At 46.2% G+C, this 15358-nt stretch overlaps 1 protein-coding gene across 1 annotated transcript; it reads right to left on the bottom strand.

Moving 5' to 3' along the window:
* Positions 1-1602: 1602 nt before the first annotated feature.
* LOC123398714 (nucleolar complex protein 2 homolog) lies at positions 1603-8251 on the bottom strand. Its single transcript, XM_045093166.1, has 12 exons — positions 7958-8251; positions 5971-6267; positions 5042-5113; positions 4446-4955; positions 4029-4343; positions 3874-3930; positions 3305-3634; positions 3023-3229; positions 2769-2855; positions 2522-2616; positions 2188-2322; positions 1603-2113 (listed from the first exon to the last, which is right to left on the bottom strand). The coding sequence occupies exons 1-12, from the start codon at positions 8249-8251 to the stop codon at positions 1804-1806; spliced, it is 2709 nt and encodes a 902-aa protein (XP_044949101.1). The 3' UTR covers positions 1603-1803.
* Positions 8252-15358: the final 7107 nt, after the last annotated feature.

Genomic DNA, 15358 nt, shown 5'->3' with positions numbered 1-15358 from the left:
AGCGGGAGGGTTTATGGAGGAAAGGAAAGGGGTTGGATTAATAATAGGATCGGTGCGAGGAACTCGCGAGTTGGATGCAGACCAGGAAACGGAGTTCGACTAATCAAGCCACTTCCGCCTACGTAAAACGGAGTACTGCTCTATGTATCATGGCGGGGGCGGGAAGCGTGCCGGGCCAACGCGGTTCAGTTATTGACGTGGAATGTCAACGGCTTGAGTTCGTTTCAGATGGGCTTCGTAATACTAATTTATCTATTTTATTTTGCAAAAATCATATTGTCAATGCGATTTTATTTTTTTGTCAGATGCTGAAGGAAACTAACCGGTTCCCGTGAAATTTCTGCGGTGCTGTACACCGATTTCTCTTTGATGTGCACCAAGGTTCTTCTTTCTTCGGTATATATATGCATCAATCTAAATGCATCAATCTATCTCTTACACAATATAAACTAAAATTTATATTAGTACATAAACAACAACTTCCTAAGAGCATCTCTAGTGGATGGTGTATATTTGAACGTGTATATCTTCATATACACGTCCATATACACGGCGTGGAAATTATACACGTCTTAGTTTTTCAGTGGAACGTGTAAATTAGGACGTGTATATTCCCCTCACTCTTTCCCCTGTGCAAGATAAGAGATTCAGTAGTGCACACAGGTTCACAGAACAAGACAGGGGAGCTTCGCCGCATTGCAGCCGTCTCCCTCGTCGCCGGCAGCCTTCCCCGTGGCATCCAAGATGTCCATGGACTCGAGGGTGCCTCCCTCGTTCCATTCCCATCGCTAGGGTGACCGGTGGGCCACCACAGCGACGGCCCCAACCTCGTCTCCGGCGAGTACCCGGAGCCGAAGCCCTGCAGCAGGCCGAGCTCGAGCGGGTGGAGCAGGGAGCATCAGGAGCCCAGGCCGCCGGCCCCTCCTCTGCCCAGGCTGCCGGTCCTCCTCTGCCAGGTCGCCGCCCTGCCCCTCCCGCACCACGCCCGATCTGGAGCGCCGCGCACCCCGACCTCTGCCAGATCTGGAGCGCCGCGCACCCCACCCGCACCCCGCCGCCGCAGCGCCGCCAGCAGCCCGCCCGCACCCCGCCACCGCGCACCCCGCCGCCGCAGCGCCGCCAACAGCCCGCCCACACCCCGCCACCGCGCACCCCGCCGCCGCAGCGCCGCCCGCCCACACCCCGCCCGCAGCCCGCCCGCACCCCGCCGCCAGCCCTCCCGCACAGCGCCGCGAGCTCCACGAGCGTGGCTGGCTCGTGTTTATTTACACGAGGAGTAGCCTCGTGGATGGACGTGTATAACTTCCACGCCCGTATACACGTTCCACTGGGAAGCATTTTTTTGTTTGCAACGTGTATATTTATCATCCACCTCCATATACACCATCCATTAGAGATGCTCTAAGCATGTCAGGGCGGGAAACGAAGCTTCATAGCCTGTACACGCTTGCTTACACTCCCTACTGAAAATGACAGGAATGGTCAGAAACTGGGACGTTTGCTTCCTGTTTAATACGTATTGTCTACTCAGCAAAGTTTTAGGTGAACATAGCTAGAGTACTACCTCGCACGCAATCAGCCTAAAAAACAGGAGAATGGTAATATGGAAATGAAATCATCAATATAAGCCAAGTTGAACCGACCAGCGTATATGAATAACCTCGATATAAATGCAAGGAAATGACAAAGGAAGCTGTGCAATTCTCAAATTGAACAAAATTTCTCCTGACAGGCAGGTGTTTCTCATGACTAAAAGCATAGCACGTCGCCAACAGCCTTTGCCCAGTACTATCTCCGGCTTGGTTAATGCTTTGCCTTCTTCTTAGGGTGAGGTTTCCTTTTGGTTTTGGAGGATGCCTTGTTGTTCGATGGTTGGTACTTGTTCCGCTTCTTTAGCTTCTCCTTCTTCTGTTTCTTCCACGCGCTGTCTGGGTCCACAAAGTCCTCGTCGCTGTCATCTTCAACAGGCGCGGAGCCATCCTCGTCCGATCCGAGATCATCGTCCTCTTCTGCCGCTTCCTCATCCGAACTCAAGATCAAATCCTCAACCACATCCTCCTCTGCAGGCACATCATCATCGTCACGGGCACGTTTCTTGTTCTCCTTTGGAGCTCTGCACCAGGAAAGGAGAGGAGGTAAACATCATGCCTTGCACACCAGGAAAGAAGGGTAAAGGTTTGAACATACTTTGTTTTCTTCTTTTCAGCCAACAAGTTCTTGCTGAAAGCAATGGGTTCTTTACTCTCATCATGTTCGTCCTGTTGCTTCTGTGCCTCTGATAGCCTCTTCGAAAAGGTAGAGGACTCTGCACCCACGATAACACTGGTACACAAAGGAATGAATCAGGAATGGCATTAATCAACACATTTTACTCGGAACATGGGAGTGCATGAGTGCATTTAGCCATACAAATTACTGAAGTATGGTGTGTGGTCAGATGATGGAAGATTGAAAGTCACTTGATGATAATGCGGTAACTTTGTTTAGGGTATTATACACAGACAAGCATCGACGAAACTACCTTGTCTCATCCATGGAATCGATTCTGTTCTGTGCTCTCTGATGTAAAGTAGCAACATATCTTGAGAGAGGGCTCGACCGTCCTTCCTTCTCAGCCTATTGGGAAAGAATATTATATGTTTTAACACAACTGCACAAGAATTAAAATATACTATTCGCTCTGTTCACAAATGTAAACGTCTTACATTTGTGAACAGAGGAAGTAATAAATAATGTGCAGATAGCAAAGCCAACAGGGCAACCTATACCTGTAGAAATGAATCTACAGCTGGATCATTGGGGGGAAATGTAATTCCAGCACGCTTTGCGCTTATGAACTCAACATTTGCCTCTACCTGGAATCAGAAATGGAAATCAGCACATGTGTTCGATCAACTACTATATATAGTTAAATATTCTTTTATACTCCCTCTGTAAACTAATATAAGAGCGTTTAGATTACTACTTTAGTTATCTAAACGCTCTTATATTTCTTTACGGAGGGAGTACATGCTTAGCAAACCTGACGAATAAGATCCTTCATCTCTTTTCGAAATCTGTCAGCCTTGATGGTTTTGCAAAAGTTCCGAAGTTGAACTAGTGGCAAAAAGGACATCTCGATGAAGGCAACAGAGTAGCTCCACTGAGCCAAATGCTTAGCCAGCTCATCAACCACAGAGTAAATGCAAGCTTCCTGAAAGGCACGTGTCTTCACCATTTTCTTATCTACCTGTAAGAGGATCACATGTTATATGTTTGTTTTCAGATGCATGTCCCCATAGAACTGTGTTACAAGGAAACAAACCTGTTTAACATTGAACAGATTCACTGCTTTGCCAACACCACCATCTGGACGGCCTCTAAGTTCTTTCATTTCTAGCATATCAAGCAACAGAGAGGACACCGGAATAAAGGTACCAGTGGCTTCAGCAATGCAATTAAGCATCTTTACACATCTAATGCGTACAGGGAAGTAACGTGCACTCGGTACAAGACATGCTACACCGTGTATTATCTGGGTTAACGGATAGGCCAAAGGCCGGAAATCTTCCTCAGAACTACACCCACACACAACACCTGTCCAGAGCTCAAGGCAGAATATAAATTGCCAATCATAAACTTTTTGGTAGGATTTCTGCACAAGAAAAATGTAAGCTTATCATCAGTTCACAACAGGAAACGTTCCTCTTTTTGTCTGATTGACAACAAAAAATATATCAAACTAACATACGAAAGGAACCAATAGAATTAGCCCAAAGTGAGCTGTTGTCAGCAAATAATCTAAAAGAATGATATCCCTCCTATGAGCAGACAACACTTGTGTTTCGGAAATACAAGAAAAAAATACTTGGCAAAAAGTAACAGAAATAGTACCTCTAGCTGTTTGTTCGTTGGTTTGTTTCTTTCTTTCTGCTTTTTGTCCTTTGATGTCTTCAGAAGATGAAACAAGAACCAAAAAAACTCTGTCAGATCATAAGTAACCAATGCAGTTCCAACATATGACCATGACAGTTCAACGAACAAAATACCTTTGGTCCTTTTTCGGTAAGAGCACCTCTTAGGATAACTGCCAACTGACGAATGAAAACAAAAGCATGTTGATAAGCACTTTGAGGGTCCACGATATACAATTCTTTGACACAATTCCCAAGAAATTGAATGTGCTGCAGTTTCGATCCGCTGATAGACTTTGACAACTTGCAGTTCACCAAATAAGCCTTGTAGATACCCTTGAGGCATGTGTCAAGGCAATCTGGGCCTACTTGAACACACAAGTCTCGGAGGAACAAAAATGATACAAAGGGCATGGCACCTCGACCTCTAGCCCACGTATACAATAGTGTCTAAAATAACACCATCCAGTTGAAAATAAATTCTTGTTAGATGGACATCAGAGTAATGCTGAAAGCTACTTAAAATGAAACGAGAAGGCAAAGCTAGCACACCTTAACATACTTCCTCAAGAGAGAAGGGAAGGCAGCCAGAAAAACAGCTGATGCTCTGACACGGTGAATAGTAAATGCGATCATTTGTTCATCAGTCATCTCAGTTATCATATGGAGTGCGTTGACAAGATATACCCTCATTAAATTACCATTCCTCTTCCATGAATTAGTCATCATCAGTTCACTGATTTTCTCTTTCTTCCCTCCAAAGCTAGGGGCACCGAGTAATTGGCGAAGAATGCCATCCATGTTCTTCAAAACGAAGTGCATGACTTTGTCGAGTACACTACCGGACATGACACTGAATTTTGGTGCTGAATTGTCCCCGCTGTCCTCACCATAATGGCAGGCTCTCCTGAAGGCTTGAAGAATAGACCGGATAGATCCTATCTTCCCATCTTCGGCTCCGTTGCACCAGGAATCAACCATTTCCATCGTAATTGGCTTAACACTTTCTTTTTGTTCCTCCTTAGGGACAGATTTAGGTTCCTCGTCACTTTCTTGATCATCCTAAACACAAAGAAATCCAAGTCATATAAACTTCTAGAGGGAGAAGAAGGATTATTAAAAAGGAAAAATACTATACTTGATCTTACAGCGATGTCATTATCGTTGAATTCCAGGAGCTCTTTATCACACTCTTCCAAATATTTAAAGAACTCAGGATCCTACAAAGAAAGTTCAGTAAGTTTCATAAGCAGTCAACAGTAACTCAGTGGTTACAAAATATGAAAGAAAAGAACAACAAACTATAAAATCAGAATTAAGCTCCTGGCTGTGGATGTGACATGTGTAACCAGAGTCCATACATGCTAGGATGTCAAAAAGGAAGTGCACAAGCAAACCAACCAAAGCTAACCAAAAGGCATCAAACGTCTAGGGACCAATTCTCTTACGCATCAATCACATGCCCAGTCCGCACACAAAAAATCAACAGTTGGAAGCTTATATTAACTAAAGAATTAAGACTATCCAAATGTTAAGTCGATAGCATATTCTTTTCAGTGAAAATGAACCAGCTAAGACTTCAAATTACAAATTTGGAATTTTAATTCAATGGAACTACTTATGTTAGAGCATGTATCTGCCTAACGTGTATGGCTTCAGTTTCATGCATACCAACTACAGTTCAGCTGAAGCTAGTGAACATAAGGCACTCCATTGGAGCTAGAACTCCCCTTATTGGTGCAGAAAACGACAAACTGCCTTTCTCACATCTCTCGCGACTATTATCTCTGAATCAGCAATCCAACTTGCGTTGCTTAGAATGGTCAGTGAGATTCAGAGTTTATTCCCTGTCATTCTTTAAGTTACCAGACTACCATTGATACGAATGACAAACTGTATGTGCAACTCTTACAATGGCTTGCAGCCTGAATACGGTGCGTCCAAAATTTGTCAGCCATGAGTATCCTCTTACTAAGCTAATTATAGGTACTAACCAGCGACCATTAACCGATTGCAAAACAAGATTCCACTGAAGGACGGCGCAGATATCGGAAGATGAAGCGGAGAGGAGTCGGACCTTTTCCTGCAGCCTCTTGAGTTGGTCGACGTGCTGCTTGGCCTTCTTCTTAGAGCCTCCCCGCACCTCCTCCTCCTCCTCAGCTTCCTCTCCATCCTCCCACTCATCCTCATCCTCGTCCGAGACGGGCAGGTCCACTGAACACCGCACGAAGAGAGGAGCGAGTCGATCAGAAAAACGGAGGAGTATACAGCAGGGGAAGAGAACGCGAAGGGGTGGGAATCGCACCGTATTCGTCGGAGTCAGACATGGCGAGCGGCGGCGGCGGCGGCGGCGGCGGCGTGTGGTGCTGGTGCCCTAGAGGATGCTGGTTGCCGAAACAGGCGAGGAAGAGAGAGACGGCGCGGGCAGAGCGACAGGTGAAGGCTGGTCAGAGTTGGGGTTGCGTGAGCGTCTTGGGCTTTCGGGCCGCAGAAGAAGGCCCGGTTAGAAATTGAGACCACCCAACTAAATGGATGTATCAACCCGAGCAACCATTAGATGCGATGTCAACATGATTAGTTGATCACTTCGCAACAATCCCCTCTCGCTAGGGTTCTCTCTTCTCCGGACGGCGATTGTTGTGGAGATCGTGACCCCTTACCCTTTCTCCTTCCAACGGCGGTCTTTGTGGAGATCGCATCCCTTGCCCTCTCTCCCTGCTATCGGCGGTCGGGGCCTGATGCCCTAGGCCCTCGTGTATCTTGGAGAGGGTCGACTAGGGTTGTGCAACCCGTGAAAAGTTTCTTCTTTGGACAAGAGCCTTTTGATGAACACCTTCGAGCAGTCGTCTGGACCGTCCTCGATGATGGATGACATGGAGGCGATGATGGCAGAACTAGGGATGAGGGAAGACAATCTGATGGACGTGGTGGTAGAGGAGGCTGACCTCCCGGAGGAAGCGGCCCGCTGGATCGCGATCACTCGCGTTCACATTACGAAACCCTACATCACCTACTAGTTTTACAGAAACATGAGAGTTGTGTGGGATTTGGCTCAAGAAGTCAAGTTCCACCCCGTGAGTGAAAATTTGTACATGTTGCACTTCTCTTGCCTTGGTGATTGGGAAAGAGTAATGGAGGAAGGTGTGACAGCCCGATGCCGATGCCCCAGAAGATTCCCCTTCTATTCTGTTTTCGTCGTGTGTCTATTTTCTTTTGTCGCATCATCATCGCATCATCTGCATTGCATCAGCATCTCTGTTGCCGCCAGTTTTTAAAACTTGCATCCGTTGTTAGTTGCCGGTTCACGTCGTTGTCCGTTCTGAGCCCGACCGCACACGCACGCGCCCGCGGCATCGTCAAAACCCTGTTTTAAAAGTGTGCGTAAAACTTTCTCTCATTGGGTTGATATTTGACGTGCGGTCTTATTTTAATATAGGTAGGCCGCCTGTCAAGTTTCGTCGCAATCGGAGTCCGTCTGGTACCCGAACGGTCGACCGTAACGGCACCGTATTCGGTCTACCGTCGGACGGTTATCGGTGTTTTAAAAATCGTTGCCGCGCCGCCCATTTTCCCTCTCGTCTCCGGATAACTACTCTACACGGCCACTTAGTCCCTCCCGCGTTCGGAATTATTCAAATCCGACCGCGCGGTTGCAACCGGGGCGGAAAACCGCTAAACCTAGCCCCCCCCCCCCATTTGTTATAAATAGACCCCAGATCAATTTAGACAGCCACTCTCTCTCTCCCTCGAAATTCGTGCAAAACCCTAGCCTCCACCTTCTCCAGCTAATCCTCAGATCCGATCTGAGCGATCTGGACCGTCGGATCGAAGATCCAACGGCCCAGAGACACCCATGCCTGAAATACTCCTCCTCCCGTAGCTCTTCTGCCCGCAGCCCTCCTCCTCCCGAGTTCCTAGCCGCCTTGTCCGTCGTCCCGTGCCCCGATACATCCCACCGGTCACAGCCCTGTCGTGCCCGGATCCAGATCCGGCAGCCCCCCCCCCCAATCGGCTCCTGCCCAGCTTCCGCGGAGGAGCTCTCCCTTCGTCGCGCCGCCTGGCACCTGGACCATCGGGTCGGCGCAGCACGCGAGACGAGGCAGCACTCGCTGGCCTCCCGCTCGCCAGCCGCCGCGTTGACCGATCGGTTCCCCAGGCTCCCGTCGCTCCGCGAGAGCACGCACGAGGCCTATCGCGAGCGGCCGCCACGAGGAGCCAGGCCGAGCCACCGGCCCAGCTCCTCCTCCCTCCTGGGCCCCGAGCCAGGCCAGCTCGGTTTCCTCCCCCGTTCGATCCAGGCCGGCCCAGCTTCTCCTCCTGGGCAAGGCCCGCAAGGTTAGAGCCCTGCCCCGAGCCATTTCCCCTCGCCCGTGGCGAGATGTGCTAAGTTGCGCCCACTGTAAGCCCATTTAGCTTAGGATTTTTCTGAGAATAAATTGTTTTCAGGAAATATAGTAATATTAGATTGACCGTAACTTTTTAACCGTTAGTCGGATCGAGGCGTACTGTATATGGTTTTGGGGTAGTTTTGCGCGTAGAATACGATTTCACAACTTGCATATTTGTTTGACGTAGTTTGAGCCGCCATATGCATAGATTTACGTGTTGTCCCAATAGGATATTGCCCGTGTTTAATTTTCGTGTGTGCCCGGATTGCTCGTATGCCGTAGATAAAATGTCCATGTTTTAGGAACCACTTTTCCATGTATTTTAGAGTAGATGTTGGTATTTTTGCGTGTAAGGATTTGCCGCCAGTTTATTTCCCGTGTTTAGGATTATATCTCGCATTTACGTGTGGCAATATTTTGTTGTGCAACCCCACATATTTTATATGTTTTCGGGGTAGAAAAAGCCATAGGATTTTTTGTGTAATTAGTTTTAGCTTTTGATCAAGTTAGTTCGCGCGATATTTTGCCATGTTGCCCTCTTGTCTATTTTGTAGGATTTATTCCGTGCTTCGTTTGAAGAAGTTGTCAACTAGAGAGTTGATCTTTGATGTTTAGTCTAGCCCCTGGTATTTTTGGTTGCAATAGAAATGCATGTTTAGGTATGGTTTGCTTGCTCTCAATTTGCTAGGAAATAGTGTTGTTTTAGGGATGCTGAAATATTTCTAAGTCTGGAATCTCTTATATTTTGTTGCTGTCTTGTCTTGCTTCTATCTTGTGATCTGTAGCTCTTTTGAGGTTGGTGCAATGGAGTTAGTTGTAGAACTTGTGATTCTCTAGCATGCTGTGAATTTCATGCCATTTGGAGTCCTGTAGCTTATGATTTTGCTGCTGTCAATATGCCTTCAGACTGAAAAACTGCACTTTCATGAAGTGTTAGTTTCACTAAGTCTGAAATAGTGTGTGAGAAGCCATTTTGTGACTTCTTTTCCTAGTGATCCATGCTTCCATGCTAGTTGTTGTTAGTTGTTTGTGGTAGTGCTTATTGCCCTCTTTCGTGACATGCCTTGGTTGATTATATTTGAGTTGTGTAGCTCGTAGTTGTGGGGTGTATAAAATGCTATGTGGTTGATTTTGGCAGATTGTAGTGATTTCTTGTTTTGCTCGTAGATGTTGAACCGTAGCTCCGATTTGATCGTGTCCTATATGAAACTTGCTTAGAATCTTGTGTAGTTTCATTTTATCTTGCTGGTTATATGTTTTGAAGTGCTTGTGACCGTCGTTGCACACATTTTGCATTCATGTCATCATATCTTGTGGTGCTTGTATCTTTTGAACCGTAGCTCCGTTGGAGGTGATCTCTATGTGTAAATTGCTTGTAATGACGCGTAGATTCACGTGAACCTATTTGTTTTGCTGTTTAACAACTAATTAAACGTGTTAGTTCAGATCTGGACAGAATTATAAATTAACATGTGAGGTCGTCTCGGAGGTGCTATATGTCATTTCCGACCTCATTTAAATTGCCTAGATAGGTAGTTTAATTACGCTTCACCTCTTGCCATATTTAACCACATCTAATATTGCTGTGTATCTAATCAGGATAGAACTAAATAATTAACGTGGAGTTTCATCAATATGCAACTCGTTGCATATTGAACTTCACTTAATGTGTAGTGTCTATTTGTGTGAATTGTCATGCCCTGACTTGCATGTATTCAGCAGCTCATGCATCATTTGTGTTGTGCATCATGTGGTGAAGATCGTGTGTTGATTCTTGTTTCCGGTTTGCTTCGTCTCGATAGAGTTCCGCAGCGTGTCGGAAAGTGAGGACCCGTTCGACTATATCGGCTTGTCTGCTTCACGGAGTCATTCTTCTTCCAAGCGGGATCTCAGGCAAGATGACCATTTCCCCAAATACCATTACTATCATTGCCATGCTAGTTTTATCGCTTCTATCGATTATGTCTCATTGCCTACCACATGTCAAATATCAGCCTCTCAACAATGCCATGAAAACCTTCAACCTGTTCAACCTAGCAAACCACTGATTGGCTATGTTACCGCTTGCTTAACCTTGTGTTAGCGTTGCTAGTTGCAGGTGCAGTTGCTTCCATGTGAAAACATGGGTTCCTTGTTATATCACCATATTAATGCTATTTAAATTAATGCACCTATATACTTGGTAAAAGGTGGAAGGCTCGACCTTTCTAGCCTGGTGTTTTGTTCCACCTTTCCCCCTTAGTTTCGGCTACCGGTGTTATGTTCCATATTTGAGCGCTCCTAACACGATCGGGGTTGTTATGTGGACCCCCTTGATAATTCGTTTTAGATTAAAGCTGGTTTGGCAAGGCCCAACATTGGTACTACATTTGCTTAATAACCTAATAAAATTGCATAGGGACTTTCCGGACCCCGAGGATAATTAATCAACCCTCGGGCCAGTGCTCCTCATGAGTGTTGGTCCAAAACAGAGCAGCTTACTAACGCTACCTGGGGCAACTCGGCGTTTGGCGTGGTAACCATCGCTCATCCGTCGAGTCCTGAGAACGAGATACGCGGCTCCTATCGGGATCGTCGACACATCGGGCGGCCTTGCTGGATTAGTTTTACCTTTGACGAGATATCTTGTGCTTCGGGATTCCGGTGATGCTTTGGGTAATCTCGGAGTTGAGGTTTTCCACTAAGGAGTTTGACGAGATCGCGAGCTTCGTGATCGAGGATTTCTATGCGGCTTGTGGTAATTTGTGATGGACTAGTTGGAGCACCCCTGCAGGGTTAAATCTTTCGGAAAGCCGTGCCCGCGGTTATGTGGCAACGTGGAAACTTTGTTTAACACTGGTTCTAGATAACTTGAAGTAATTTAATTAAAATATGCCAACTGTGTGCGTAACCGTGACTGTCTCTTTCGTGAGTTCCTTCTCTGATCGAGGACACGGTGGGGTGTCTGACGTAGGTAGGTGTTCAGGATCATTCATTTGATCAACCGTAGTTCACGTCTGCTATACGTAGATCTTCCCCCCTCTTATTTCTTGTATGCGTAAGTTTAGCCACCAAATAAATGCTTAGCCGCTGCTGCAACCTCACCACTTAACCATGCCTCACCCAATTAAGCTTTGCTAGTATTGATACCTTTGGAAATGAGATTGCTGAGTCCCCTGTGGCTCACAAATTACTACAACCCAAGTTGCAGGTACAGGTAAAGGTTATTGACGCGAGCGCGTTGATTGTTCATTTGGAGTTGCTTCTTCTTCTTATTATTATTCGATCTAGGATGGGTTCCAGGCCGGCAGCCTGGAATAGCAAGGATGGACGTCGTTCTTCTTTTCTCGTTTGTTTTCGTCCGTAGTCGGACCCTGCTATTATTCATGATGTTTATGTATTGTACTCGTGTGAATCTGATGTAGCTTGTGGCGAGTGTAAGACAATTCTATATATATGTATACATCCCTTCTTTTCAGTACATGTACTTGTAACGATATCCATTCTTGCGACACGACGAGATGCGCTTCTATCCCTGACGAGGCCCTTGTGCCAAATTGAGAATAGGGCCGCATCTTGGGCGTGACAGAAGGCCCTGGACATTCAAGGGGAAAGCGGTGGTCATCGCGCCTTATGACGGACTCACAAGCCCGTCGTCAATCCAGCTCAATAAGATTGGGATGTGGATCAAGATCCATGACCTACCGGACGTGTTCTTTCACATGATAAAAGCCCTAGCCTCCACGGTAGGAGAATATATCTATGCTGAATCGAAGTCAGGACTTCTTCCTCGTGTGGGTGAAAGTTAATGTCATGATGCCCCTGAGGAACACGGTGTCTCTAGTCATTAAGAAAAAAGTGAGATCTTTCGGGTCAAGTTTGAAAGATTGCCGAACTGGTGCGCTGTGTATGGCTACCTTGGCCATCTACACAAAGAATGTGGCAATGGTATTCACCCTCACTCAGCTCTTGTCTTCAAAAAACTACGAGCAGACTAGTTCAGGGGCCTAGGACGCGGGCCGAGGGGGCGGAAGAGGTAATGGAGGAGGTCGAGGTGGGGGTCATGCACGGCTTGGTCCTGGTCGCGACTGCACACAAGGAGACATTGATGTTTGGTTAGAACATGCAGAGGACATCAATGATCAATCTCAAGATCACGACATGGACGAAGCCGATGCCGAGAACAATAGAAAAAGGAGGGTGTCCCAAGTAAGTGACCCTACAATGGCTGGTTTCGCCGAAACATCACTAGTTGTTGGGAGTGGTAGTAGCACCCCTGCCACGGCTACGATCCCCCAAAGCCCACCTCCAGAATAGGACCCGAAGAGAAACATGCTTACTATGGCGAGTTACAACAAGAATGTAGCGGAAACAAAACTTTGGATCTGCGTTTGGTGGGCCTCCAATGGGTTCGTGCCTAACGCAATGAGTCTACTCTGTTGGATTTGCTGCGGGGATGGCAAACTCACGACAGTTCGAGAACTTCGTGATCTCACGAAGCAGTTTGCCCCTCTATTTTATGTATACTTGAAACTCAGATAGAGGGTTCTAGAGTCGAGAACATGGGAAATTCATTAGGTTGTGATAAGAGTTTTGATGTAAGCAGTTCGGGTAGAATCGGAGGATTAGGTAATTTTTGGAATGAAGAAATAAAACTAGAGACTGTTGGTTACTCTCGGTACCACACTGATGCAATTATTAGTGAACTAGTTCATGTTGAAACAAGTGTCACCTTTGTCTATGGAGAAGCCCAAGTGAATGAACGGTTCAATACGTGGGATATGCTACGGGGAATCTTAGGCACAAACGATATACCCTGGCTAGTCCTCAGTGATTTCAAGGAGGTGCTACACGCACATGAGCACGATGGAGTCGGGAACCTCAGTCAAGCACAAATGGACGGGTTCACGAACGCTCTTGACACATGCGAGCTGTCCGACATTGGTTATTCTGGAATCAACTTGACTTTTGAGAAAAAGGTCGCCGGCGGGACATACACAAGGGTGAGGCTTGACAAAGGGGCAGCAACCTAGCATGGTCAATCGTGTTCCCTTCAGCAAGGCTAGAACATAAAAGCGCAGCTACCAGCTTATACGTCTCCAACGTATCTATAATTTCTACATTGTTCCATGCTCTAATATTATCATTCTAGGATGTTTTATGATCATTTTATAGCAACTTTATATCATTTTTTGGGACTAACCTATTGACATAGTGCCCAGTGTCAGTTGCTGTTTTTTCCTTCACATAAAATCAATACCAGATGAAGTCTGAATGCCACGGAACTTTTTGGAGATTTTTTTGGACCAAAAGGAAACTTGGGGACCAAGGATGATCACCAAAGGAGGCCGAGGCAGCCCACTAGGCACCGGGGCGCGCCAAGGGCCCCTAGCGCGTCCTGGTGGGTAGTGGGGGCCTCGGGCACCTCCTCCAACGCCCCTGAGCTCTATAAATACCCCAATATTCTAGAAACCCTAGAGGAGTCTATGAAAAATCATTTCAGCCACCTCAAGTTCCAAAAGCCACGAAATCCAATCTAGAGCCTGTTTCGGAGAGGAACACGATCATGGAGGGGTTCATCATCATCATTGGTGCTCATCTGATGATGCGTGAGTAGTTCATATAAGCCTATGGGTCCATAGGCAGTAGCTAGATGGCTTTCTCTCTTGTTTTGCTTCTCAATACAATGGTTTCTCGGATATCCGTTTGATGTAACTCTATCTTTTGTGGTGTGCTTGTTGGGATACGACAAATTGTTAGTGTATGATCATATCCATGGAATTATATCCATTCTTGATTATTATAGCATCGTATTTCTTCTCCGATATTTGGTTTTTGTGTGACCAACTTGATCTTTTATCTTGTAATGGGAAGAGCTACTTTTGTGATGGGTTCAATCTTGCGGTGCTCAATCTCAGTGACAGAAAGAGACATGACACGCATGTATCGTTACTATTAAGGATAAAACAATGTGGTCTATTCCGACATGAATAGATCTTGTCTACATCATGTCATCATTCTTAAATCATTACTCCGTTTCTCCATGAACTTAATACACTAGATGCATGCTGGATAGCGGTCGATGTGTGGAGTAATAGAAGTAGATGCACACAGAAGCCGGTCTACTTGTCTTCTACGTGATGCATATATACATGATCATTGTCTTTGATATCGTCATAATTATTTGCTCTTCTATCAATTATCCAACAGTAATTTGTCTACACACTGTTTGCTACTTTCTCGAGAGAAGCGATTAGTGAAACCTACGACCCTCAGATCTATTTCACATCATCTATTTTGCTATTTGTGTTTCCATTTTATTTGCTCTTTTATTTTCAGATCTATACTATCAAAAGAAAACAAAAATACATTGATGCGTTTTATTTGACATCACTTTATTTTGCATCTATCAATCTATCATTTTTTACTTTACCCACGAGGGATTGACAACCCCTACATGCGCTGGGTTGCGAGGATTTGTTATTTGTGTGCACGTACCACTTACATAGTGATGGGTTATAGTCCCAGGGTAGGGTCATAGGCCTGCCCTATAGGTCCTACCCAAGGACTACCCTTCATAGAGGACAAGGCCCTTAGACAGTTCCGACTGAACTAAGGACTCCCCATCATCCAGACGATGACGAGCATTCGGAGCGTATTTAACGTACCGACTGAATTCCACTCTGTACATCGTAACCTCCCAGGAGGGCAACGGTCATACGTTTTCATACACCATTATTAGCATTTAAGGCATACGTTACCTATAACATAGGCATTTATTCGCCACTATTCCACCCCTGTCCACCGGGCCGTTGTGGAGGGCAGCGCACTCTATATAAGCCGCCCTTCCCCACTGGTGCAGGGGTTGGCTTTTACTGTAATCCTATATTCCACTCGACACTAAGCTCCCAAGAGCACTGAGACGTAGGGCTTTTACCTCCACCGTAGAGGGGCCTGAACTCATACAACCTCGCCGTAGCTAAGGCTCTGCCCATCCTTTCGTACCCTACACATCTACCGTCAGACTTATACCCACGACAGTTGGCGCCCACCGTGGGGCAGGCGTCTAAGCGACTTCCGGCGAGTTTGCAACTTCAT

This window comes from Hordeum vulgare, chromosome 1H (genome assembly GCF_904849725.1).
Source record: "Hordeum vulgare subsp. vulgare chromosome 1H, MorexV3_pseudomolecules_assembly, whole genome shotgun sequence".
Classification (NCBI taxonomy): domain Eukaryota; kingdom Viridiplantae; phylum Streptophyta; class Magnoliopsida; order Poales; family Poaceae; genus Hordeum; species Hordeum vulgare.
This window is presented reverse-complemented; position numbering and strand designations above follow the sequence as displayed.

Excerpts from the sequence above, each read along its gene's own strand:
- LOC123398714 (XM_045093166.1), bottom strand. The coding sequence starts at position 8,251 with ATGGCTCGGGGCAGGGCTCTAACCTTGCGGGCCTTGCCCAGGAGGAGA. Across the intron at positions 6,268-7,957 it reads GCGCCGACCCGATGGTCCAG|GGCACCAGCACCACACGCCG; the intron begins GTGCCAGGCGGC and ends AGCATCCTCTAG. Across the intron at positions 5,114-5,970 it reads TCAAGAGGCTGCAGGAAAAG|GATCCTGAGTTCTTTAAATA; the intron begins GTCCGACTCCTC and ends CTTTCTTTGTAG.